At 41.2% G+C, this 27,902-nt stretch overlaps 3 protein-coding genes across 13 annotated transcripts in view; 2 read left to right on the top strand and 1 right to left on the bottom strand.

The window, feature by feature from the left end:
* Window positions 1–5,320, top strand: part of coro2aa (coronin 2Aa) — a 43,209-nt gene extending 37,889 nt beyond the window's left edge. For both annotated transcript variants that reach the window (XM_075463091.1, XM_075463092.1), the window contains exons 7-12: window positions 805–909; window positions 1,011–1,107; window positions 1,702–1,814; window positions 1,911–2,001; window positions 2,112–2,368; window positions 4,088–5,320. In XM_075463091.1, the coding sequence (XP_075319206.1) occupies window positions 805–909; window positions 1,011–1,107; window positions 1,702–1,814; window positions 1,911–2,001; window positions 2,112–2,368; window positions 4,088–4,225 (801 nt within the window). In that variant the 3' untranslated portion in view covers window positions 4,226–5,320. The remainder of the gene's footprint in view (window positions 1–804; window positions 910–1,010; window positions 1,108–1,701; window positions 1,815–1,910; window positions 2,002–2,111; window positions 2,369–4,087) is intronic.
* Window positions 5,321–14,557: 9,237 nt separating this feature from the next.
* On the bottom strand, window positions 14,558–22,260 carry anp32b (acidic (leucine-rich) nuclear phosphoprotein 32 family, member B). Of its 2 annotated transcripts, none has more exons than XM_075463090.1 (7): window positions 22,039–22,260; window positions 19,300–19,449; window positions 19,088–19,210; window positions 18,233–18,425; window positions 17,661–17,785; window positions 17,491–17,563; window positions 14,558–14,836 (listed from the first exon to the last, which is right to left on the bottom strand). In XM_075463090.1, exons 1-7 carry the CDS (start codon window positions 22,090–22,092, stop codon window positions 14,757–14,759), a joined length of 798 nt encoding a protein of 265 aa, XP_075319205.1. In that variant the 5' UTR covers window positions 22,093–22,260; the 3' UTR covers window positions 14,558–14,756. The 2 variants fall into 2 exon arrangements, with proteins under 2 accessions (XP_075319205.1, XP_075319204.1); XM_075463089.1 differs by having other exon boundaries at window positions 14,558–14,839; window positions 22,039–22,259.
* Window positions 20,381–26,613, top strand: hemgn (hemogen). 9 transcript variants are annotated; one of them, XM_075463086.1, is made up of 7 exons: window positions 20,382–20,721; window positions 22,837–23,031; window positions 23,507–24,283; window positions 24,395–24,469; window positions 24,818–24,908; window positions 25,274–25,968; window positions 26,090–26,613. In XM_075463086.1, exons 3-7 carry the CDS (start codon window positions 24,244–24,246, stop codon window positions 26,194–26,196), a joined length of 1,008 nt encoding a protein of 335 aa, XP_075319201.1. In that variant the 5' UTR covers window positions 20,382–20,721; window positions 22,837–23,031; window positions 23,507–24,243; the 3' UTR covers window positions 26,197–26,613. The 9 variants fall into 9 exon arrangements, with proteins under 9 accessions (XP_075319202.1, XP_075319201.1, XP_075319198.1 ...); XM_075463083.1 differs by having other exon boundaries at window positions 22,837–23,080; XM_075463082.1 differs by having other exon boundaries at window positions 22,837–23,159.
* The last annotated feature ends 1,289 nt before the right edge of the window (window positions 26,614–27,902 follow it).

The raw sequence follows: 27,902 nt of genomic DNA, 5'->3' as shown, positions 1-27,902 counted from the left end.
TAGAAAGATTATACTGCACACAATAAACTATGAGGGAAGTTGCTGACCATTCAGTGCTAACTTAAAATATATTTCTGCTCCACTACCTCTCAGATGTTAAATATTGTACTTTTTACCCATATTCCTTCGACAGATACAGCTACTGTTCACATTCGAGTTATTTTTCCAAACCACTGGATAGGCCTGTAAGAAACAGTCATTTTAGCTTGTGATCATTAAGAAACAGATGGCTGTGAGGTATCAGCTTCACAATCCCCAGTTAGTTTTATTTAAATGATTTTTTTATTTTTTTTTATATCCAGATAGATATTTTTTCCTTAATCATCATTCTCTTCCCACCCTTTGAATCATTTTATAATCTACAAAATTAATCATGCAGCTTTCTGCAAAGGGAGTACTGCCATCTAGTGGACACGATGCAGCCGATAAACCTCTCCGCAGTTCACCTGAACAATTCAGCCAGGATTAAAGTAAATCCACAGTTATTCTCTTCTCGAGTATGTCCTCACCCAGCGCACTGTCCACACCTGATAGTCTGTAGTTACGGTTCTGTGGCAGGCTGGAGTGCTGCGATGGCTGAGGGTGTATCGTTGCTGGGGGATTAAGGCAAAGCACAGATTATGGATTGAGCGCTCAGTTTTTATTTCAGCTCTGCTTCTTGCGTAGCAGTGGATTAAAATGATGCAGTGTTTTTATATTAGGGGGATTTTCTTGTCTGTTGTACATGTCAATGATGTTGTTTTTTTTGTTCACACTTTTTGGATCTGTGTGTGTGTGTGTGTGTGTGTGTGTGTGTGTTTATAGGATGATCTGTCTGTGCCTTTATTGGAGGAAAACCTGGATGGTTCCTCAGGGGTCCTCTTCCCTTTCTATGACCCTGACACACACATGCTCTACCTTGCTGGGAAGGTGGGTTGCAGAATTGTATCCTAAACTGATTCACAATACATGGTTACCACTAATAACACATCCAGTGTTGCTGTCACATGGACCTCATTTTTCTTTTATAGGGTGATGGAAACATCAGGTACTATGAGATCAGCTCAGAAAAACCCTACATCCACTACTTAACAGAGTACCGCTCACTCTTACCACAGAAAGGAATGGGTAAGGAACACACTCATTTGAGAAATGTCAGCTACAGTTATGCATCTGTAGTCAAACTCCAGCAGGCCAGACGTTTGGAAAATCAGTCTGCCTCCTGGCTGTGCCTGACTCTCCTGCACCTGTAAACAAAGCTGCTGTGCAAATAAGCCTGTAGTATTTGAATAGCCAAACCAGCTTGTCACCGATGTTGTAGATCATGTGAAATGGCAGGAAGCATGGGCCTACAAACAAACCCGTGCGCACTTATGTTGTAGATTCTAGAGGCCAGGGTTAAAGACCTATATTACTATAAAAATTATCCAAATTCTCACCAAAATTAAACAAGCTCTTTGATTTTTCCTAATTTATTTATATATTTTTCGTGCACAACCTTTCCACCAAGTTAAATTGATTGTGGCCTGTTTGTTTTTACATAAGCTCACGGGCAAACAAAAGCCTGAGATCACAGACTTCCATCTCGGCTCCAGCCTTCAAAGCATTATATTTGGTCTCGTTTTCTTGTTGTGGATTAATTTAGCTTCTTCATTGTGCAACTGTGTGATATCATACCCGTGGCATGAGTAAAACTCTTTGGTTCTGTGTGTCGTCTTACAGGTGTGATGCCAAAGAGAGGTCTTGACGTGTGCTCTTGTGAGGTTTTCAGATTCTACAAACTGGTGACAATCAAGAGTCTGATTGAGCCTCTTTCTATGATCGTGCCCCGCAGGGTAAGAGGGCACAGACTTGCACAAAGGACAGCACTCTCTACAAGAAAAAAAATTAATTGTATCGGTGTCTGAATGGTACTGCACGTGTGTTTCCAGTCGGAGTCATACCAGGAAGACATTTATCCAATGACGGCAGGTAACAGGCCGGCTTTGACTGCAGAGGAGTGGCTCGATGGCATCAACAAAGGTCTGAAATAATGTGTGCAAGACACTTCCTCTTTTATGGGGGTTTGCAAGCTGCTTCTTTGTTGTGTAACAGTGTAAAGAGGTTTTCCACTGTTGGAATCTGTCTTTTAGGTCCAGTGCTGATGTCCCTGAAACCTGGAAGTCAAGTTGCAGAGTCCCATTCAGAGATGAAGGGGCTGGGTAACTCACTGGACAGTCGTAGGTCTCAGAGCAGGCCAGGCATGCTACAGCTCGCTTACATTCAAGACCAACTTCAAGCCAACAATGCCAAAGAGGGGAGCGGGCGGCCAGACGATGACAGGAGTCGAACACCCGTCAGCAACGGGGAGGATCTGGCACTTTGCTCACCTCCCAGAACAGAGAACGAGGTGCCCATATATCTTGTTTTTACCGTGCTTGGGCATTTTCCACACACAAAACTCAAATTATAGACGACAAAATGAATGTTCAAGTCTTTCAGTAACCCAACAGATGACTGACAAATGTTTCTGCTTTGTCGATGAGCGAACTCTGAAGGATAGTTACGTTAATAGAAAACTGAGATTGAGGTGGCTTTCTATTCACATCACGCAACTCAAAGCATGAACATAATAAATAAAGGCTGCAGAGAAGGTTAGACTAAACTGTCTTTTACCTGCAGTTAGGACTTTTTCCTGGAACTTTGTGCTTTGTAGTTGTAACTGCGATTTACAATCAACTGCTTGTTTGTTTAATGTTATCGTGGATATGACCTTCTGCCCCAGATAAATAACAGTTCAAAGATCGCCGGAGACCCGATATCCTAATGCGTGTATAACATGTCTGTTAGAAAAAAAGCATTATGTGTGTTTCCTTTCCATAGGGTTTCCATAAATTAGCATCATGTCAGATTTATGCAACTGTGAATGCATCACACTTAATATTTGTGAAATGTGCTTTAGCAAGTTGTACCTTGAGGGCTAGAGTTTCGGTAGCTATTAACAAGTTTGAGTTGTGGTTAGATTAGATTTTTTTTTAAAACCTCTCATTTTTGGTTTTTCTGTAACAGACCAAACTTGCAAGCACGTGTGTTGAACTTTAGCAAAGTCGTTCCCAAAGCTTGGGGCTATCCACAGCTTTATCCATTTCACATCAGGCTTTGATGTGTGTTTGGGCTCATTGTCTTGTTGATGTCATGCTGAGGAGCTTTGCTGTAGTCCTCCTTCATTATTTTATCGACTTCCTTCAACATTCCAGTTGCATTAGCAGCTGACAACCCCAGAGCATAATGCCACCACCACCATGCTTAAGACTTGGTACAGTGAGTTGAATGCCTGATCTTTTACTCCTCCAAAGGTACATCTGGTCATTGTGGCCAAACAACTAAATTTTTCTCTCATCCTACCATAAAAACCTTTTTCTTTGTTCATGGGGTTTCCTGCAAAGTTACTTCAGTGTAGTCGGTGACATGGATGTTTCAGCAGCCTTTAGTTGGCGTCGGGCGTGTCTCATTTGTTCCTGGGTTGTCCCTGACCATGCAGACCAATTCTCCTCTCAGCTAAGGGTGAAATAGCCTCTCATCCAAATAACTTATGTACAAAAGGTTAAGCTGATTATTTTTAAAAACAAGAAAACACGGCTGACTTTCCCATTATCGCGTACAATGAGAGCCGTCAAACAAACCCTTTTTTAGTTGACGCAGAGAGACCTTGGTCTTAAAGCAGCACCAAAATTAAAATGCTATGTGAAATACCAGTCAAAAGGTATTATACATGCCCACTGAACATTTGTCCAAACTAGTTTTGTTGGTATTTATTTGACCCAGTATCTATAATTTTGGCCATTTATTGGTTTCTGTAACAACCCCCCCCACCCCCCCCCCCCCAAAAAAAAATTAAACGCATGCATTTTTTTTTTCTAAACTACAGAACACAAGAACAACTACTGATACTTCCATCCTGGACAACCACATGTTTAATGTCAATATATCATTGATCAACATTTCTGTTCACTCAGCACTTGATTCATGTGTGTTGTGGCTGTGCAGCCTTAAGATATTTTAACTATCCCCACTGTGGACACTGCAGCCTTGATTTATCCCACTGTGCTGTCTCTGTGTTTGTCCACAGCTGCGTCTGAAGTTCTTCAAGCAGCAGGAGGAGATCCGACGACTGAGGGAGCTCCTTAACCAGAGGGACGTGCGCGTCAAACAGCTGGAGCTGGAGATAAATAACATCAAAAACTCCCAGTCTCAGAGCTCCCTTTAACACTTTCCTGACCCGCACCTTCTGACGGGACACACGCATTACTGCACGGACCCCGTTTTCGAAACCAACTCGTTCTTCGTAAGGTCCCGGCTCACCTGTTTTCCTTTAAAGAGCCCCGCGTGCTCGCTGCTCAGGGGTGATTTTAAACCTTAATTTTGTGTTTTCGGTCAGTCAACTCGACACATGGTGCACATATTCTTTGTTCCTGTACATACACTTTTAAAACGGCACCTTTGTATCTTTCCCGTTTCTTTTGTACGCTTCACAGCTATGCAAGTTTATTGTAATTTTTTGCGTTTTTATGCTCTTTGTAGCTGACAGATATAAGGATGTGTGAGCCTGCCGTGGCTGAATGATTGCGTGTTGTTTGAGAGTCATTGCAGGGTAAGAGTAGACATCCTGTGTGATTGTAAGATGACGCTGAATTTATTTTCTATACTTGGTGATTTTTTTTTTTTTTTTTCCCCTGTAATATTTGAACGACTGTATGCTGAGACTGCTGTGGTGTTTAGGTCATGTAAGTGTGCTTGAATGTGAGAGAGCTACACTGAATGACAAAATCCAGATCTGTCTTTTGCCGTTCCATAGCTGCATTTGTTTTTTCTGTGTTTATTTTTTTTTAACAACTTGAGATCATATAATTTTACAGCAGCTAACGATAAGCCAATTCTGTAACTCATGCCATGTACAAGTTTTGAACCTAATTTTTATATTTATTTTAGAATACAGTCAAAAAAGACGGTTTGATTAAGAACTTGAATTCACAGTTGTATTTCTGGCAATATATCACACACGATGTTTGAAAAGGATAAAATCCTGTTTGCGTTTTCTGATGTGGAGTCACTGTGAAGAGCCAGAGTACCTCTCGACTTTTAGCTTAGGTTAGCTTGTGTTCTTCTCAGTTCTCAGCATGTTCTCCATATTTGTTATGCTACTGAGATTTTCTGATTTTTCTTTTTAACTGATTTGTGATCAGGCTTTATGACAAAATGGCATCTACTCTTGTTACTTAATAGTACAATTTGAATCCCTCACAGCTCTGAGGCTGTGGTAACAAGGGCAGGGGTGTGCCATTAAAAACTGCATAAAACCGTCTGACATTTTACAATTTATGCCCTGATAGACTTTTTACTTGTTTAAATGTTTAATTTTGACCTTCAATCTTACTTCAGTTTTCATTAAAACATTTCAGGTATTTAAGTGACAAAATAACAAAACATGCACATACAAAACAAATCTGGGTTTTTGATCCATATGCACTTTCTGAATGGTAGATTGAGAATATTTACTTGATATATGTTGATACTGCTGTTTAAAATAAGAATTCCTCCATATTTCTCACTCTTCCAGCAGTTTTGTGATAAACTGTAGGTGGCTTGAATGGGAACTGATGAACACCAAAGAATTAACTGTCAAGCTCAGTTTGAATATCCACAGTTCCATAACAACTTTGCCAGCTTTAACTGCTTATGAAATCCCCCGGTTAAGATAAAAGCTCATCTTTTTTTTTTGGTTGAAAGTTTGACAGTGTGTGAAATAAAGTATAGAAATCCTAATGTGATGTTTCAGCTCCATCCATGGAGAGGTCAAAAGAAAAATCAGCTTAAAGCTTGTAGCTAAATTTTGGTGGTGGGTCCAAATCCATGTAGTGAACGTGTGCTTCTCTTAAAGCTAAGCCATACACAATTAAATCACTTTAAATGTGCTTAAACCTGAACTGAGCTGCTTTTTTTAAATATGTTTTCCCTCAGGGAACTTTGGAATGGTGTTCATTCTTTCTGCCGCCACGTTTCAGTCGGACCAGGGGAGCATCTGATTTGTATTTCTTCCAACAAACTAAAGAGAAACATTCCTTTTCCAAGCATTTTCTTGGCAACTTCTCCAAACAAACATGTAAATAAAACATATAGGCCCATTAACTGTTTGCAAATATTAGATAATACAGCCGTATGATTCTAGGAAAACCACTCGTACGTTAGGTGTGACCATGCATGTCTGCACTTTTCTAGTCAGAGGCACGAGCACGACAATGATTTTCTAGATTGGCCACGTTCCGTCAAATCGCATCACATGGAAACTGCCACACCTACCAGCACTCATGCAGACTCCCTGTCCTCAATGTAATTGTGATGTGTGTAACCCGTTTGACATGTTGTGGGAAAGTCTAGCACAGCTTTAGTTCAGGAGCAGCAGTGCCTGGCCTGTTTTAAACTCCATCCATTGCTGTCAGTGCACACATCTCAGCCGTACTGCTGTTTTTATAGTCGGCCAGTGCTCTGTCTTAAGGGAAAAAAATGACTGAACAAATTAAACAGTTTGAGGTAATAGGTTTTTACCCACGTTTTTCTTCTTTTCCATTACAGAATCATTTCTAGCAGCTGAATCAATGCCAAAGTTTTGGTTTGGGATCATAGGTCTACTTCTAAGGAAAAAAGTTTATACTGTAACAGTGACGTGGGAATAATCAGCATCCACATTCTGGACCAATTGGAGATGGTGGAGGGAGCTCTGACTGGTGCCTGAATATACTGTACGTGTTGTCCGTTGCAGTCAAAGTGAGAGCAGATGAAAGCATGATGCACAACCTTTTGTAAACCAGGAACTAAAAACATAATCAGCTTTTTAAAATCATCTTAAGCTGGAAACATAAGATGAAACAAGCTTATCTTTGAGCATCAAAACAGAGGTTAGCATTGAAAATGACCGCTTGATTCTAGTTGACAGACTGCCATGATTAGCACCAACAGAGCTGATGGTATCATTGGGACCAAAGAGAATGACCTCACCTCAGACCGAGAAAGAGACTTAACAGTTGCAAGGCTGCCAGGATCTAAAGGTTTTGATATCATGTGATACTCTGTCATCTGTGTAAAAATGTACTTGTCCTTTATAATGCTGGTAAAGAGTTAAAATGCATATGTAGAAAATGTTATCACCATGTCATCACCTGGAAATGTCTCCCAAAATGAGACGCAGAAGCTGCAGTCGTTGCAGTTTAAATATGTTTATTAACAGTACTGTTTCTTCCACTGAATACCTTTTGTTGAGAATATATCACAGGGGAATATGGCAAAAACTAGTAAACAAATAAAAAGGACATGCATATTTTGTGATGAAATTGCTTTTTTATTGTTTTTTTTTGTTTTTTTTTTTTAAATCTCTTCAGACAGTTTTAATAATCCAAGATGAATTTGTTGCCCTTTACCCATCAGAAGTACCTTCAAGAAAAATCATCTCTTGTCCTGCTCTCTGACGGTGGCACTATTCTGTGTGATTCTTTTTTTTTTTTTTTACTAAATTTAATGTAAAACTCAAGTCTCCAATTTTATGAATGTACATGGAAATATCTGAGATATCTTGTGTATATGTTTTCTTCTTTTTTTTTTTTTTTTTTTTTTTTTTTTTTTACATACTTATCCAAGACCCACCATGACACATTTGATATCTTGGAGCCTGATAATCTTGGAACCTCCACTAGAGTACGTACAACTGTGTGCAGCGGTACTTAAACTTTTGAACCTTTAGGATTAGAATTGAGTGGCTTCAATCAGTGTAATAACAATCAGTTATTTGACTGTATACACCACAGTTTGAGTGTGTTTTGTTAAAAGAACAAGGATATTTCAAAGTCTGCGCTTCACAACAAGTTTGTAGAGTTGTGTACAAACGGAGAAACTCTGTGATCATTCTTATCCTCCCAGGAGTGGTCGAGCAGGAAAGATCACTCCAAGAGCAAGTTCTGTATTAATCCGCAAATTCACCAAGTACAACGGTGTAACTTCTAAACAATTGAAGGCCTCTGTCACATTGATTAGTGTTAGTTCACCATCACCAGGACACTAAACCACAGTGACGTGCAACGCACGGCTGCGAGGAAAAAGCAACTGCTCTCCAAAGTAAGAACATTCTGAGAACAGTCTGTAGTTTGCTTAAAGATCACATAGGCAAAACCAGAGGACTGCTGGAAAATGTTATGAGGACAGATTAGACCAAAACAAATGTACAAGAATGTTATCTGAAACAATGGTGGTATTATCATGGTTTTTACCCATTTTGGAGCATCTAGGTCATAACTGTTTGCCATCATTGATGAAACAATTAATTCTTAAAAACACCTGCAAATAGAATACCAGTTCAAAAATGACCTCAGCATCCACCCATGAACTGAAATGTAGGAGAAAGCAGCTCATTTGGCAAGACATTGGCTACATTTATGTACGTGCACAGAAATATTCCAACTATTTTTCCCAAACTCTACATAAGACCGTACTCTGTTTATGGTGTTTACATGAGTTGCATGTAGGATATTTGATCCGTATTCTCATTTCCATGTTACAGAGCAAACTTCAATGTCTGCGCCCTAACAAAGCCCTAAAAATACCCAGAGCATTAGTCAGATTCTTCCCTTGGTGCGTCTTCCTTTCACCACAGCTGTCTTGTTCTGCACATACTAGAAGAGCCTAAGAACGTGCCATAAAGCAGCAGAGTGTGTCACAAAATGCTGCAAAAACTCAACTAAAAGAAAGCTGGAGCTGTATGTCAACATGCCAACACAATGCAACTTAGATCGGCATAAAGTATTTATCTGACTATCGTAAGAATATTGTTGGCCTAAGGTGCTCTACCAAAGAAGGGTTAAAGGATCACTCTGATGTTTTGGATTTTCCGAGTCCAACATATGTCATGGAAGGACCTGACTAGAGCATTTTATGCAATATAATCTGCTAAGATTTCAGTGTTTAGGTTGTTCTGTACAAATAGATGGACTGATGTGCAGAAACTAATCAACAGTTGCCAGAAATATTTAGCTGCAGTTTTCGCTGCACAAGTGTTTTTGCTTGAAAAATAAATGGCAAAATATCAGATCTTTGCTTCACGTTGTAGCTGGTTTGTCTTTGTTTTCTTGTTAGGACTTGTGTTTTAAGACATCTGATGATGTTTTCAGTCACTTTCATGCAGAAATGTAGAAAACTGGGAAGGATTCACAAACTGTCAAGCACCGCAAAGTTTGTTAGAAACGAGGTGTGAACATGAGGTATGTTGTCCTGGCCGATTAGACCTCTGCACAGATGAGCAAAGCTAGTCCGTGAGGATGATTATAAATGTGTAACCTTTTCCATCTGTTTTTACTCACTGCTCATATTAAACTTGGTACTACCTAACTAAAAAAAAAAAAAGCCACTAATATTACCTAGGGGAAATTCAGAATCTGAGAAGACTACAGGAAGAGATTAGCTCTTCTGTATCCAATTTGGTCAATCTGTTGAAGATTGAGCTCTTGTGGGTCTACCAACCTATACTACTAATACAGTACAGAATTTCCAAAGTTGAAATCAATGGCTACTTGGATTTGATTGTACATAATCAAAAAAGCACATCAAATCCCACTTATTCACTGAGGCCTATGGTCCTTAATCACCTTGGCCCCATCCCCATTTCTACCCCCTCCCCTCTTCTTTCCTCTATTCCCTAGCCCCATCTCCTTTTTGTAAAGCGACTTTGGGTTACTTGAAAGGCGCTATACAAAACCAAATCATTATTATTGTTATTATTACATTTAAATGGAATTCCCGCCAACGCCTTCCCTCTCATGTCTTTTGATCTTATTGTACCTTGTGTCAATCAACAGAGTAAAATTTCAGCATCAAAAATCTTCAGTTGGTATGAATTCTTAATAAGTTCTGTGAAGTGGAACCGGAAAGTTATTCTTCATGAATATTTTTGTTGCTGTTTTGTCTTATGGCTGAATCATCATAATGTTGTTATACAATGACTATCATCCTTCATAGTTGTAATAGTTCAACTCTGAAAATGATGATCACTCTGTTGCTCTTCAGAGAATGTGCTGCAAAATAATCCAACAAGCCAAATGAATATAGCCACATGCATCCATGCCTGAGGCCTGTTGGTGTTGGAGCATACTTTGACGGCGCCTTCCATTACAATGGGAAGATTAGTGGCATTCACCGTTTTCATAAAACTTTGACTGCTGAGTTTGAGTGGGCCTCCCTGCACTTGACTTTGGTTCAGTTTAACACGGTTATGTGATTATATCAGAATTTCTTTAAATGGTCTTTTAAGAAACTAAACTTTTTTTTTATTACTGTGTAAGAAATATTTTGTTCCAAACAACGGGAATTGTGAAGCTTTTCACTCAACTGTGCAAACACCTTCATAATTGCTGACTTGAAGGAGTCTAAGGCTACAACATGTAGAAACAACCTTTTTTAATGGGATTTATTGATATTTAGACTTCAAACAGGAGTTCTACAAGAAGCACCAGCATTTAAAAGTTTGAAATAATTTATTGTTTCTCTACAGTGCTCTAATGTAGTTTACTGGCTGTTGTGTGAGGCTGTGAGTGCTCTAACAGTGAAGATGTTAAACACCACTGGCCTCTACGCTGAGGTTATCTCACTGTACCTCAGGTGTAACTCTAAAACTGCAAATACATCAGCATCAGCACAATACTTACATATGCGTGTGCAGACGCAATATAAAAACATAGCTGCATCCTATGTAAACACAACTTGAATATCAGGCTGATCATTTCCTTGTCTATGTAATGTTCTCAAAGTCATGTAAACTCTAAACTTGATGGTGTCTTGTTGTGCTTTAATGACATGTCAGATAAAATCCATCCAACTAAAATGAACTTCCAAATGACATCTGAATGAGACTGTACTAAAAAATGTATTTAATTTGCATCCTAAGCTGTTGAAATGTGATGAATCCGTTTGCATTTGAAATATTTTCAAACTCAGCTGTATGCAGGGAGCTCAAGTAAAGGTTGCCATGGCGACGCTGACTGGCATGTTCTCCCTGAGTCACACTGAGGAATAAATGGAAACTTGGCTCGTTGCAACTCTTGAACAATGGCTAATAAATCAAAAACTGAAACTCCTATCAAGGTTTGACAACCACGAGCACTCTGATTACGCTTTGATGAGCAAAGTGATTGTGTTTGCACAGCAATCGTGACAATTAGTCACATAAAGAGGCCGTGTTCCTAAGATTAGATGGTTTTAGCATTAAGTTCTTCTATTCCAGCTGACAGTGTCTCACTGAGATACAGATCTAAAACTGCAAGTTAGAAAGATTTCTGATTTATTTGTCTTTCTCGGACCGTTTAGGCCCAAGCCAAAAAAAACCCCAAAAAACTTTAGCTGAACTTTTTAGGTCATTTTTACACACTATAGCCTAAACTTGTCTTTTCGGTACCTCGGAGGAATCCACGGCTCTCCTTAGTCTAGAGAAAAATACCCTTTTGGGCAGGATGACCACTACCTCTCAGTCCACCAAATGGAAAAAGTAATGGTACTCTGCATACCAGCACACAAAACTGAGGGGAGACGTCAAGAACTGGACACGAGACTCAGTAATGTCTCCTTCTGTCCACCCTTGCTTTGAATTTACCCCATTCTACTGTTCAGTGTCTTCATTAGTTAAGCCATAGCCACAATGTGGCTTCAGCAATCTGAATTTGTCAATGTTTTGGGGTTTTTTTACATAAAGAAAACAATAACCTACCCTCTTTGGAAGGTGGCCAGTTTTTTTTTTTTTTTTTTAGCTAACTGGGGTGGCTGCAACAGCAGATTAACTTTCGTATGAAGGCCATTTTTCATGGAATATAGACTTTTGTAAACATTCCTTACGCCATTACTGGACAGAACGTTGGCCATTAACTCTCTGAATGCACATATGGGCATGCAACATTGGTATAAAGATTACCATGTAAGTTTATCCTTTCAGAGTTCTGTCTCTTCACTCACCGTCTCTGAAGAAAATATGTTGAAACGAGCCACCACTCAACCTTCTACGGTCAGGTAAAAAAATAAAAAATAGGCCTCACTCTTTCAATTCTAAGGTTTTCAGTATCAGACATAATAATAAACCACCTGGTTTATCTGATCTTAAAGTCAGGTTCACACAACCTCAGATGAAAAACAACACATGACACTGTGTTTTTAATAACAAAAACTAAACAAATATACCGGAATAATGTGGAAAAAATCTCCAAGTGTGATATAGAGGCTATCAACCAGGTGCTGCTAATATGCATTGGTGTCTCACTGAGACACTCAAGTAAATGTTGCCATGGTTAGCAGTTTCTATCCCGTCTTCACAGCATCATTACTAGTCAGTGGTTAAAGTTAGTAACTTGTTGTTTTTTGGCTGGTTAAACTACAGCTTAAGATCTTAAGCCCCTGATTGTCTCTGTGTGCAAAGTACTCATGTTAATAACCCCGTGCGTAAAATTGGGAAATGTCTTAATCAGCCTCACCTTTTCCCCAGCGCACTTCTGCACTAATTTGCAACAATAGTATGTGATCCATCTAAGTAGCCTATGTATACAATTGACGAATGGAAACTGTAAATCCAGTTAACTTTGTCTGCTTTCAATTGACCCCAGGTGACCGTGGCTGCCCACTTCAGAGCTGGCTGACCCCGCTCACCAACCCTCAGACTGACCAAGAACGGAGGTACAATGACCTCCATTCCCGCACTTGGTCAGTCACTGAGAGGTCAATCGTTCTGCTGAAGGGACGGCGCTGCCTGGACAGGACTGGGGGTATGGTGCTGTACAGTACCGAGAAAGCGTGCTGCGTCCTCCGCAATGTGGCAAACCGGCACGTCATAGGCTACCACTGCCAGAGCAGCATACCCCCCCACCAGATGAACTACAAGCTGGACCCATGAATGTGTATCCTACCCAGGAGGCCATTCTGGCCCGGCAACTTTTGATTTCAACCGTGTAAAAGAGGCAAGGAGGCACAATTCACTTTTTCACCAATGCATTTATTGATTCGCCAATATTTGTGAGGACGCCTATCAATTGATCTAGGCGATCATTTATGCCGCCTATTGCTCTCACGATTTGTTCTTGTGACTCCAGCACAGCACGGGTGAGGACACGACCAGTCGGGCGGACGGCGGCAGCAGCAGCACCGCCGGAGGAATCACCCGAGCCTGTGGCACGTGGATGCAACTTCGTGTCCTTTCCTGTGTTAAAAAAAATAAATTGAGTAACCAAACACGAGTTAAAGTCTTTGATATGTTGGCATGTTTAAATTTAAATTGAACAGATTTCAGACCACACACCATACATAGCCTACAGCATTTGCGCACGAACCTCCATCTCATGGGGCTGTGAGCGAGCTTTTTGTTGTGAGTTACACAAATACATAGGTGTCGTTATACCTTGGGGGGTTAATCAGTCACCCACATGTGCTCCCACCACCCCTGAGAGAGCAGTGTCACCCATAATTACGCCAACTCTCGCCTGTTTTGGTCACACTTTGGCAGTGGGCAGCCATTCTCCGCTTCACATCCACCTTAATATCGGACCACTTCTTTTTCACTTCTGCTTGTGTGCGCTTCTCTGACCCCACAGCATTGACAGCCTCACACATACTCTCCCACCCACTGCTATTGCGTGTTGCTTATGCCGGAGGACAGCGTGCCAAATAACACATTTTTGCGCGCTTCCACTTCAGAGAGTAGCACCTCCAATTCACTTTCCGTGACATTCTTTTTTAAAATTTCTAATTGTGCAGAGGTGAATCTCAGGAGCAGGGATAAATACGATTTGCATTTTTAAATAGGGGTGTGGACGGTGATTGGGATGTACAAAGGAAATGTGCTTGTATTCATGCGTGCAGATTCATACATCTGGTTATTTTTGAGCGTACATTTTTATACGTTTACGACGCAAACGCCATGTTTCAGTAGGAAATCCATGCAAATCTTTGAACATGAGGCCCCATGATGATCTGTTTATTCATGTCCTTACCCATTAAACCTCAGAACTAAAAGAGGGGTTTAACTTCATTTCCACATGACTGCATCCTTTTTGGGACACCAGAAGAGCAAAGAGAGGAAAAGCCAAAAATGTTAACATTTTATTTACAAAGTTGGTTTTTTTTTTTTTGTTTTTGTTTTGTCATACAGAAAGTAAAAATGTAGCTACAACCTTGATTTGTGCAACAGGCGGCCACACAAAAAACCATGGCCTGCGGGTTGCACAGCTGCTATAGCAATAATTTTATTGGGAAAAATAAGGAACAGAAAAAAAATGAAAGAAAAAAAGGGGGGAAATAATAAACCCAACAACGACAACAACAGAAAAAAAAAGAAGAAAATTCATCCAACGAAATATTAAAAGCACAGACCCAAAACTAGATACCAGTCCCAAAGTCCTCACACGGGAATACATAAAGAGGGATCGACAGTGAAATTGTGGAATGCTGAATGGCGGGCTGCCTGAGAACCTCGGGGACAATGGGAGGGGTGAGCTGGAGGTTGTTGGGTGGCTCTCAGTTCCATGGGGAGAGGAGGGGGTGGGGGTGGGGGGGCAGCTCCACTCGGCCCACCCATCCGGTACAGTCTTGCCCCATAAAAAGAGCGCAGAGCTGGGGGGGGGGGTAGACGTGGATTACAAAGGCGGTGCGAGTTGTTGGAGGGTGGACGTTCGGGTTTGTGGGGGCAAAAAAGGTGGTAACTCGGTAGGCTCTCGTTTTCAGTTTAGCTTTCAGTCGTCGTCTTCGTCATCGTCGTCATCGTCCTCGTCCTCTGCCTCTCGCTTTCTCTTCTCGCCTTTGCCAGCTTCTGCTTCTGGGGGCAAAGAAGAAATGCGGATCATGTGATGTCAGTGAGCCACGGCCACAGAACTTCAGTGTTCTGCACTAACGCGGCAAAACATCACCGAGTGCAGTCTTGAGCTGTTGGACTTTGTGGAAATAGCCACGCTACACATTTCTGCCCAGCTATTACAAACTGAACTCCAGACATCAGGGGGTCTGTGCGGCATTCAAAGTCACGTTTTGCTGTCCATTATAAAGTTCCATGATTATGAGCTCAATGTAAACATGTACATTCTTTTTAAAAAAAGTGACCGTGCACACCTGATAGACCATCATATGAGAAGGTTATGCGAAATATGATTCAATAAATAGTTCATTCGACTTATTATATCAAACTCTTGATAAGAATTTCACACTTTAAGTACTAGAGAATAATTATGACCTCAGCTTAACAGAAATAAAATCCTCTTTAAATACACTTAAAAAGGCTTTGACGAGATCATTTGTGCTCCATGTTTGATCTACACCACGTCAACTTTACGGTTGCTTTGAATTGGACTTAAAAATAGGTTAGTTTGTGTTTTACATAGTCGGTCTATGGCAGTAAAACTTTACACAGTGGGCCTTAAGTCGTCACAAGTTCTGTTCTAATAAATTTACAAGAGCAGAATTGTTGGAAACTTGTGATATGGTGGAACAATTCAGGAACTGGTAACTGTGTGTTTTACTTATTTCACGCCTGTGTCACGTTACACTTAAGGGCCATTTCAGACCAGGGCGGCAAAGCTTGGCGGAACGGAAGCTATTTTCACCGGCGGAGGCGAAAATACATGAAAACAGATCTGTCCTTGCACACCGACGCGGGAGACGCCTCCGCCCCGCGCTGCTTTTGGAAAATAGAACTCGAGCGGAATTTGGACGGCAGCGGCCGGCGGTGTCCCGTTGAAATGAATGGGGAATGCAGACAGGGATGGAGCGGAACTACCGCGGCCGCGGACTGTCCGGTGTGAAAAGCCAAGTAGAACACACCGCCTGATAACCGGCGTTAAGACTGCCGTCGTCTCGCTGCCGCCACGCCACGCTCTAGTCTGAAATCGGCCTTAGAGTCAACAATGTGAATCTTTTTTTTTTTTTTTTTTTTTTTTTTAAAGTGCACCTCCAGACTTTTCTTTATCGTGGAGCTCCTCCAAAGGCGTTTGTTGGACCAAAGGACTGGTAGAAGCTCACCGAACATGCTGGAATTTCTTATCGGGTTCAATTACTTTCGATAAACTTCTCACAGAGCGACCAAATGGGCGCTCAGCTTTGATAAAAGCCGCTTGAGGAATCATTATGGATTCCGTCCGTCATCCGGGACCCCGCCTCCTCACTCAAATAGATTCTTCATATCTTGGCGGTTACCGAACTCATCACAAATTAACGAGAAAGAATTGAGATGAGGCACAGAGTGAGTCGTTTGCATCCCTACTCATCCCAGATAAAAGATATCTGGGCCAAATATTTGTCTGTTTGAAGATGCTGAATGTCCTCGAAAACTAGATTGAATCAAAATGCGAGAAAATTATTATCCTTCATTAGAAAGGAAGGAGGATTTTTATTTTTTATAAATCAATAGAGTATAGTAATCTTGTCATTTTAATATTTTTGTTATACTGTATTAAGCCTCTATCAAAGTGGTGCTATTTGATTCATGCATTCTGAATAACTTTGGGTCTATCTGGTTAAGTTGCTGCACATAGTTAGCGTGCACAACCCTCACAGTAAAAGCTCTGCTGAGAACAAAAGGAATTCCATCCAATTCAACTCAGAAGGAGTTTTAATTTGATCGATACGGCATCGGAAGTGGCCGCTTGTCAAGCTAGTAGTTTGTTAGCCTGTTCGCTGCTTCCGTTTATTCGACCTTCTGTCACACGTTGTAGTGTGTCGTCGTCCCCCCAAAATCCACCGCAAAACGTAAACTTTCACCGCCCTCAAGGAAAATTCCAGAGAGGGAAAAATAAATAAAATAAATAAAAACAACAGAAGGAGACTGAAAACAGCTATCCTGATTATGGGCTTCCCGTAGGGATAAATAAGACGTGGGGGCTGACTGGCATATGAACGCAAAGATGAAAGAGATTATGAGCAAGTGTTAATGCGAACCACTCCAGGTTAAGTGTTGAGGCGTTAAAATAAGACAGTGTAGCAAAATATGGCAAGACACAATAGTGACGATGTTTGACATACAAGCCTTGTACCCTATGAAATGCAACTAAATAAAAGGCCTTGGCCTCGATTTGAGGAAAGGCAGTCAATTTTGAAAAAGCGTTTCCAAGAGATTACCAGGGGTCCTTGAAGGGATCCAAACACAGGGATTAACACTTTTAAAGAACAAGCAGAAGTGAAGCAACTCAAAAAGAAGCTGCAATCTAAACTTCTGCGAAAGAAGCCGAGTGAGAAAGTGGTTTAAAAAGAAACAAAACAGATGAAAGTCCAACATAAAGAACAGGTAACCCTGCAGTGCCCGTGTTATAGAGCGGTTATGATGTGTTTGATAATAGCTTTGTGCTACATTTATGATTTTCTAAGAGTGAGAGTTTGGAAGAGGTCATTTTGAACCTCGGTTCTCAGACATATTCGTTCGAGTTACTTTACTACATGAAGCTCCAAATGGGAGCAGATGCACCTAATGGAGCTACTTACCCTCTTCATCTTCATCCTCCTCCTCATCCTCTTCATCTACTTCTCCTTCTCCTTCCTGACCAAAGTCTTCCTCCTTGGCAAACATTTCAAAAGTTACAAAAAGGAAGAGAACTACACAGCGACAAAGCCTCCGGACTGTTTTACACAACCAAGATTTTTTTTTTTTTTACCTCATCTTCACCGCTGACTTCTTCATAATCCTCCTCTCCTTCTACCTCCTCTTCATCCTCCTCATCATCATCCTCCTCATCAAAGTCCTCTTCCTCCCCATCTTCATCTTCTTCCTCCTCTCCTTCTGCAATACATAGGTTAAAAAAACAGTCAGTCAGACACAAAGTGGAAACAAACGCAGACTAGCAGCAGCAACAATAAACTACCATTTTTATATTATTCCTAATGAAGAAACTTGACGCCCAGTACAGTGTGACTAACTGATGAAGTTTTTTTTTTATTTATTCGCAATAAAGCACTACGGCTGAGAGTAATAAGCTGAAACCAGTCTTTGAACATGAAAGATATTTATGTATAAAAAGCACCAATTTATTGCCAGTGGAAATAAGAAAAACAGGCCATCCTTTAAAAGTTAAATACAAACTGAACACCACCATGTTGCAACATTGAACTTCAAAAGTGTTGTTGTTACAGTTACACTTCATGCTGGCATCACTGTGTCTGGCAGCAAATCTGTCATCTACACCCCAACACGGGTCGTCACCGATGGCAAAAGCCGAGAACTTCATACCTTCATCTTCATCGTCATCTCCGCAGTCTCCGTCAACTTCTCCGTCAGAGTCTGAGGCTTCCCTGTCCTCCATGTCATAGCCATCCAGGTAGGTGAGCTGAGGCAGCAACTTGAACACACTCTCTCTGTAGTCGTTGAGGTTTGTTACTTCACAATTGAACAGGTCCAAACTCTTCAGGTTGTCCAGCTTTTTCTGTTGATCAAATGCGGCGATATGCTGTGAGAAGCAGCCGACACTCAGCTCGGCGTTCACTTAACAAGCTGCCAACGTCCACGCAGAAATTAGATTTACTATCGGACCACAGATTTATCCATTATCCTTCAGTCGGGTATCCCTTTAAGATTTCTGAGTGTATTCTGACACTTTAGGACAATGCCTGGTTTACAGAACCGATTCTCTGGATGAAGTGATTTCCTAAAAAACATCAACTAGATCGCAAAATAAAGAAAAATCCCAGACAGCCCCTTACGACAACAATGGTAAATGCACTCTGTTCAGTAAAAGGTCTTTGGCAGAAATAAAACCCTCATACCAAAGCGAATTCTATCATATGATACAGGCATAACCATGTGATTTTATTAGAGCTGCGTCATTTTTAACCAGCGGGCACAGAGGCAGAAGAGGAATGCAGCCCCCCCTCATAGTGTCATTGCACTATTCAACAATCATATAACATGGTTTCCTACTATCGTGCAGCCCGGATTTGATCTAAATAATCCAAATATATTTATTGTTTTCAACTATAAACAGAACAATAACATGACATAAAATATCACCAGCACAACATCTGCACAGGTGTGGACACGGTGTCCGTGATTTTGCGCTGCATCTAAATGGAAAATCTGGACACATACCAACGGTTCCAACGTGCTGATGTCTTTCAATTTGTTGCCACTCAGGTTTAGATGTGTGAGGTTGGGTAGTTTCTCTGCTAAAACATCAAGGCCGCCGCTGATTCTGTTGTCACTCAACTCCAGCTGCAAGAGAAGTAAACGGAGAGACCGGTCCAGCAGACGCTCATCACACTTCCTGAGAACGAGGCGGGAGGGTGAAATGTGGGTCTTACCTTTTTCAGTTTTCCTAATTTGGGCAGGTTGGACACTGAGATTAAGCCAACATTTATCAAACTGAGGAACTCCAGGTCGACAAACTCAGCTGTGAGGCCTTCGATTTTCCCTTCGACCGATCGACAATTATCGAGGACGAGTTCTCTTACCTGGAATGTCAACAAAGAAAAACACGTCAGCGCCATCTCCACCTCTTCAGAGTACGAGACTGGCAATTTCTACAATTTGTTCTTAAACATTCAACATGTTTTAGTTGGAAAAACACGTCATTTTAAAATCCAAATTGCAAATACAACAAGCATCGAAACCGTAACACATGGAAAAAGGGACCGTTAATGTACATCACATGGTGTACAGTGAATAAGAGATTTGGGCCCAAAAGAAACATTTAGGTCTGTGTTTAGTCTACGACACTGCTGCATATTCTACACACTACACAGAAAACTTGTTAAATGACTTTCTAAACAGTCTTTTTTTATAAAAAAATGTAATCAAATCATTTTTAAATGTGGCTTTGTCGAATGTTCGGATTTCTGTTGTGACAATGTATGCAAAGTGGTAATTTTGTTTTAGTTGGATATCACTTGCATGCCAACAAATGTAGCAAACTCAAAACATTTAGTTCGGATAGTCTGTTAAAAAACAAAACAAACTGTGATGAAAAAAAAATGGAGGGAATCGCCAGAGACACGAGGATAAAACTTTATTCACGTGTAACGTCTCCTCTTAAAAACACTTTTTGTTGCTTTAAATGTTAGAAAAACAAATCTGAAGGCGGAGTTAGCCTGAGCCTCTTAAGCTCATACGGGTTGCGCAATTATTTGTTGGACAATAATGTTGCATAAAAAAAAGGAAAAAAAGTTGTTGTCAACCCTCAAAGAACGCGTTTACCCAAGTAAAACACCGAAATGAAATGGTGCGTCTCGCTCTATAAAGCTTTGTGCCACTGTGCGCTTCATTCAGCCACCAAAGACAATCTATTGATTTGCGAGTAACGAGGAAGAGCAAAGCAGCTGCTTCCCATGGCCTGCTGATGCAGTCGCTAATGACAAATGCAATGATTTGGGGAGCTAGCTCGCTACAGGCTAGCCATTGCCCCTTTTAAACGCTGCCGTGCGGTAGAGGAGCAGCTAGAGAAGTCTGTCTGCCGCCATTAGACTGCACAACAGCATCGGAAAGGATTGCGAATACACCCTTAGAAAAAGCCTTTCTTTTTCGGTAGACCACCTTTCGTGGGGGAAGTGGAATATTCCTCGTCGAGCGAACGACCGATATTGCCAGATTGATAAAGAATCGCTCTCAGGTCGAAGTTGCGAAGGAAAGAGAGTGGAAATTTAGTGAAAAAACAAAGATGGAGACGGTTCCTTTCTCCCAGGGCTTCAAAGACGACAGAATGACAACATGGCGATTCCTGAGCTACAGTATGCAGTCCATCTGAACCCTCCAATGGCGGAAAGTGCTGTTTAGAATGAGCGATTACAGTTACTTACACATTAACAAAATTATTTGGGGGTCTTAAACTCGTTTTAATTCATGCATGAGTCGAGCGGAAACGCCGGCAGTCGAGTTTTTGGTTGCCCACGCATGAAGCGCGGTGCACCGGATCTCCGGCAGGTTGAGTCGGTGAAATTAAGCCACTGAACAACACATCGAGCAATTCAGCTAAAAAATAATAATAATAATAATGCAAACGCTTTGCTTCAGCAACAACAGCTGGAGAAAGACATTGTTGCGTTTCGAACAGATGTTGTTGTCTTTGGCTGGTGTTAGAGATCGGGGTAATATGGCGGGAACAAATGGTGTCTGATCCTGAATTCTGGGAGCATCGGACTTCATTCAAAAAGCATGCGATATCTCGCTCAGATTTTAAGGGGAAAACTCATTGCTGTGTGACTATACAAGCTATTTACGGGAATAATGGCTGTGCATTCCTTTAAAAAAAAAAAAAGAGAATGGTCAGGGCTTCAACCTGCCTTTTTAAGCAAATCAACAAATACAGGAGTGGTTGTTTATTGGGACGAGATTGTATCTGCTGTCTTAAGATTTAAGAGTAACTGAATTGCTCGTGGTATGGATGGCTTTTTCCTCTCTCCCTCCCTCCCTCCCCCCCACACACCACCGCTACTGAATTTGGCCATTTAATGGCAACGTTATTGTACTCTGTAGAAACGCGTGGACACGACTGCTGATCTTATTTTTACCCTTCGTTAAACTCCATTTGAACACTCGGGAGTGACTGACTGTATTTGTGACAAAAATCGCCCGTCTCCAGCAGTGGTGCTAGCAGCAAACATGGCTCCCAAGGACTGTATAAAATATAGCGCTGTGTGCAGGAAGCAGGCTCCCCAATATATCGGCGTTAAAAAGAAGTTTACTAATTGAGCTGAGACGGTGGAGTCGAGCTGTATCGTGTGTGCACCGCTGACCAAAGAGGCTGCGAAACGGTTAAAGCACTGCAATAATGTCAGCAAGCTGGGGAATCGCCGTTTGAAAGTAACCATTGAATATAGCTTTTCTCCTCTCGTTTGCCCCTTCTACGCCCAATCCAGAACAGTATCGAGGATTAAAGCTTGTTGTACGAGTGTTTTCCGCCCCGTTACAAAGGAGAAACACAATCTAAAGCCCATGTGGTCACCATTAGCTTCACAGGTCACTCGCAAAGCGAAAAAAAAGTAGCAAGCTAGCTAACAGGGCTAGCCAGAAAACTAAGGGTTGGTTTTTAAAAAAGCACGACTCACATCAGACGGTGTCCTGTTTCTTAGCTCCAAGTGGATCCTCTTTTTCATGTCCATCCTCCCCTGTGAAAGTTAAACTTTTCTCTCTTGGGTTTTTCGTGGGAGCTTCAGTCCAAAGGCAGAGATGCCCTTATGGAGGGAGAATATAGGACTGTATAATGAACTGAGCCAAACGCTAAGTTAGTCGGAGAGAGGGGAAACCATGGAGGGAAACGGGACTGAAACAAAATGTATGCTCAACAGCGCCATCTACGTCCAGAAACGCCCATCGACTCTGAAAGGGCATTGCAGTCAGAAAACATGACGCTGCCCCGAAACGGTGTTATGGTGCAATTTATTACTGAAAAGAAATAACTGTAATTTATTTTTTCGTGTGTGTGTATACGTGAGACTTTTGGCTTTAAAAAAAACCAAACAGATTTACCCAACTAAGATGCGTTGAAGATATACAGCAACACCGTCGCTGAAAATAGCGTCCAACTAATTAGACGTCGATAAAAGTAGGTCATATATAGTGGAACTTTGTTTATGTCCGACTTCATGAACCAGTCCAACCTTGGTTCGGTGTGGTTTTTTAATTGAATTTGGCTTATGCTAGTTGTGTAAGTGGAGCAAACATGTAACGCAATAAAGAAAGCGTGTTCTGTGTATGACTCAAACCTGTTGAAAATCAGCCTCTTCTGGCAAATTTGTGCTCCTTGTGTACGTTTTGACCAATAAACTCCGTGATGTATATTTGGAATTGAAATGCCTGATTTCTTTCTTTCTGTCTTTCTTTCTTTCCTTTTTTTTCTCCGTTAGGACACATCACTAGAAAGGAGGGGGGTGTATTTGGTTTGCAGTAAAGAGAGCATTGTGTGTACGCACATGGAGGGTAGGGCACCCCCTGGAACCCCACCCCTTTACTTCCTGAGACATCCGAGCCCTGAAAGTACAAGACCACTTGAGTATCACCGAGCCAGGTCGTTCAAGTTTTCCCCTCGGATTAAAGTAAAAGTGAGCATGGCTCAATTGGATGCTTGTTAAGCCGTGGTCTCCTTTAAAGGTTGGAAATACAGCGTGCCATCTTAATACCCCGTGTTTGGCCTGAAGATGGCGTTGTCATATCAAAGACTGCATATTTGGTATATCTGCCCAGACATTCCTCAGCTGTTGGGGTTGTGTGTGACTGACAGCCCTCTCTGCTTTTAGCTGTAATGGTAATACTACGATACAAGGCAATTGAGCATACCAGAAAAGAGTCCAGTCAGTGTGTCTGTGTGCTTATCAGCTGTAGTGTGTAACTGATCTTTTGACCAGCTGCACGTCAACATGACACAGGATGATTGCAGTTTTCAAATGATTTAAAACTTCTTCTTCTTTTTTTTTTAATTTGAACAAAAATTGGACAGTATTGCTCATTAAAATACGGTTTATGTACATTTATATATGCCAGCGCAGCCTCTTTGCACTCTCAAATTCTCATTCACAGAAACGCGCTGTTCGTTTTGGTGGAGACCACGAGCGACCACCTCCTGGACACAGAAGTTTGGGAATTTAAAGGAACCCCTCAGCATTTCCACTACAGTGCTGGAGTCAATTGACAGTTGAGTGTTATTTACTCTGCTGGGTAGCTTTTTTTTCTAAGTGGCTCAAACACACACACACGTACGTACACACACACCACGACTCAATGTGCTGTGAGAAGATTGAGAATACTCCCCAACTGAGCGGCGCTCCATCTGAGAGATAAGACGGGTATGTCTCCGCTCCAATTAGAAGACGCGAGTTCTCGCTTTGCAACACAAAGTTTTTTTTAGTTTACCTCAAAAGACACCTCTTGCGTGTTTTTACTAATTATCATAATGACTATGTATATGGAAAGCCACATGTAAGCGTTTTGGACCGTAGCTTTGATTCGAACAATATACAAAACATTAAAAAAAAAGCCTACCCTACCTTTCATTAAGCGGTTAAAATCTTGAATTGTATTCCAAATTCAGTCTGCCATTGCCAAGCTAAAGGTTGTATTGGGTTATGATCAGCTGCTGTCTTTCATGCAGTCTACATTGCCTACATGATCTTCTGTCATTCATTACCATGCATTTCTTCCCTCTCATACACTGCACACCCCCTCCCCCAACGCACAACTTGCTCGAGTGTCCTTTCTTTTTTTCTCTCTCTCTTTTCCTCTGACAGTACTGTGCCAACTCCTCCAGCTTTACAAATATGATAAGGCCAACGCTGCAAGAACTCTCCCAGCACTATGGTAATGGTTAACCAGATAATTCTTCTAGGGGGTGGGAAGAGACAACAGTCAGAAGCTGTTCTGTCTTCTTTGCTGTATTTGCGCGCCTTCAGATGAATTCATTCAAAGCAGGGCTCAGAATGGAGGAGACGTCGCAACCAGAGAAAAACCAAGAGTCGGAGTTCAAAAACCAGGATGAGGAGGAAGGTAACTCTTATAGATTCCTCTGCTCTTTTGAAATAAAATTGACGTGGACGTTTTTTTTTACTACTATGCAGCGTTGTATCTTTTTTTTTTTTGTCAGTTCAGGCACAGAGAGACTTTTGATCAACATCTGAGCAGTATTACAAATACAATCCCTGATGAATTCACTCTGTCTGTGTAACTGTACATAGAAACCAAGTGTGACAATATGTCTTTTATAGATGTAAGTGTGCAGCTAGAGGGGCGGAAAAAATGATAAAGCAAGCTTTTTGTGTGTGTGTGGGTAACAAATGCAGCTCCATGTCTCTTTGATTTTACCCTGCAGCATATAAACATGGTTTCTGCTTGCAGGAGGGATCCGTCGGCGACTGCGAGACAGGAACCTTCTCAGAAAGAGAAAAGCTGAGGCAGAAGAGAAGGAAACTAACCAGTGGGTTTGGGGGTAAATTTGTAGAAAAACACTGTCAGTGTTAGTACAGTGATATGATACAGTAAATATTTGCGCTCATGCAGTCAAGAGTGGAGTGGAAGTTTTAACCTCACCCGTGAACACTTTACAGCCTGCATTGTACCAGCATACGTTACAGTACACGGTAAAAACACTATCAGCTCCCTGACTGCTTATCACTCCTCTGGTTTATATTGAATATGGAGCAATAGGAAACCAAAGGTTGCTCTGGTCAGTCTGTTGACACCCCAGATCTCAGCAAAGGACTTTGCACTATTAGCTTAGCAAAAGCATCACACAGAGCTGTGTCAATGTCCACTGTTGTCAAGCTTAATTACAACAGTGTCATGCTCTTTCAGGGTGGAGATCCAAAGAAAAAGGTCAAGAGCTGGGGACAAGAGTGGCACAAAGAAGAGAGGGAGGCCAAAGAAGACTGAGCCTGAGCCACAGTTATCGGTCATTCAGGAGGAGCCAGCTGTGACTCAGGAGGGTCCTGCTGTAGTGGTGGCACCTGAACCAGCTGCATTCATCTCTGATCAAATACCGGGCTCTCTGACCTCGGTACTGGCCGTGGAATCACAGCCAGCTTCTTTCCTTGTTGCACCTGCTCCTGCACCAGTGTTTGAATCTGTCCAAAACTTAGTCTTTGGCCCTCCTCTGATCCGTCCTGCTCCAGTAAACTCAACTCTAGGCACATCTCCGGTTCTGTTCCAAGATTCAGCTCCAGCTCCAGCACAAGCTCCTGATGCTGTTTCAGAACCAGCTCTGTCCCAAGATTTTGCTCCAGCTCCAGCTCCAGCTCCTGCTCCAGCTCCAGCTCCAGCTCCAGCACCAGCACCAGCACCAGCACAAGCTCCTGATGCTGTTTCAGCACCAGCTCTGTCCCAAGACTCTGCTCCAGCTGTGGCTCTTGCTCCTCCCTCGGCTCCACCCCAGGTGAAGACCCTCTACACCGAGTCACAAGGCAGAGACGCCCTTGATCAGTTCCTCATCGAGGACTTGGGCCCAGATGAGGAAGAAGACATCTCTCCATCTCAAAGAAGAGTTGATGAAGGTATGAATGTTGTGGAAATACAAAAATAACCCCAATTCTTTTGCAACATAGAGGAGTTTCTTGTGATCTTTTGCAAAAATAACCCTTTCCAACCTTTTGAATGTTCATCTGTCTTTTTTAGGTTTAAATGAAACTCTTTCGATCAACGCACCCGAGCAAACCAAAATGTATTCCATTCCAACCTTGTCCTCTCCTCCTCTGCCACAGGAATATCTTCCGGGAAATTAATTGTTGTTTTATCTAAACTCGACTGCTCAGATGCTCAGTTCAGAACATACAAAGCCAGACACTTCCTTCTCGCTCGCACTTCGTACCTGAGTATTATTTTGGTTAGCCTACAGTCTGATGATTGAGGCGAGCAAACATGTTGAGCCGAGGCATCGCTTGTTCGAATAAGTGTTTGAATTCACACCAAACTTCTGTGCTTATTTATTTTGGGTTGTGCTTCACTGCAAAGTTCATTAATTGCTTTTCTTTTTTTTTCTACTTTGCATCTCATAGACAGCAGATTATGCTTGCTTTATTTAAAAGAAAAGTATGAATCACTATTGACTGTGTATTTGTAACTGTGTATTTTCTTTGATGACAATTTTTTGAAGATCAAATCAAGATCAAATCAAATAAAATTCCCTGCTTGTATCATAACACTGTGTTTGTTAATTATCTGTGTAATCAACAGCAAGAAGTGTCAATATGTGTTTATACAGTAATGGTAGATTGGCCCAATACTGACAGTTTTTGTTAAAGTTTCCAAAGTTCAAGTCTGCTGAATGACATTGAATGGTATCTGAGTAAGCAAGAAAACAATTTAAGCATAACTATAAAACAATTTCAGATGAACAAAAGCTAGAAAATACAAGATATCTTATGGAAAATTAGTCTTATTCAGGTATCAACGTCTTACAAATGCTGTGGAAGTCCTCCACTATTTGAAGGCTATTGTCTGATTCCTTCCTTCTAAAGTTTGGGGTCATTAAATGATGAATATCTCACATGATCAGTCTGCTCTCCACTGAAGACTGAACCCACAGAAAGTCACGTTAATCACGCAAGTTGGGGGATCTAGGCCTAATTTACATTTTTAATTGCAAGAAAATGCTAACTGAAGTCAAAGTTTACAGGACAGAACAGAACTTGGTTCTTTTTGTAAAAAAACATTCCCTACAGAATTTATCGCCAACTTCACAAGAGAAAATTAGCCATAATTAGAAGGATTAATTCCCCTTATTTGACACTTATCAGTGTGTATATTATACCACCAAACCTTCTTCTGCTCTGGTCAGTATCATTGTTACAAAGTTTATTTCCTATTAGTGTACAAGAGCAGGATATTCATATGATTTAAGATGAGACCTTTTTCTTTAAGCTCACGAAATCAAAGACCTAACTTGCTTGTAGTTGTGGAAAACACACATACTGAGATTAGAGCTGCAATAATCGGTCAAGTGAATGATGCTTGATTAAAAAGGAGCCTTACCATCAACTGTTTTCTTCAACTGCGTCTCATGTAATAATATTAAATTACAATTGAAAACCCGGCATTAAAATGCAATGTTACTTTAGTGAAAGTGTGCGGTATTATCAAGGATGTTCTACCATAACATGAAAAAGAAAAAGTTATGCATGGATTAGGATGTTGATTATTAATTTTTTTGTACCAATCTTTTAACCTTTTTATGAATGCTGCTGTGTCAAGGGTTGATTTCATTGCTGGTTAATTTTTTCCTTTATCTTAAATTGGATAATGATGATTTAATTTTAAGTATTCAGAATGGTTCTGAAATTATATATACATCTGTATGTGTGCTAAATTTAAAGTAAATGCAAATACTATTGATCAGTAACTAAAGTAAACACACTACAAGTACACTTGTTCTACAGTGTCTAAATAAAAGTGTAATGCATCTCTGCTGCCCCCTACTGGCGGTAAATAC

This window comes from Odontesthes bonariensis, chromosome 4 (genome assembly GCF_027942865.1).
Source record: "Odontesthes bonariensis isolate fOdoBon6 chromosome 4, fOdoBon6.hap1, whole genome shotgun sequence".
Taxonomy (NCBI): domain Eukaryota; kingdom Metazoa; phylum Chordata; class Actinopteri; order Atheriniformes; family Atherinopsidae; genus Odontesthes; species Odontesthes bonariensis.
This window is presented reverse-complemented; position numbering and strand designations above follow the sequence as displayed.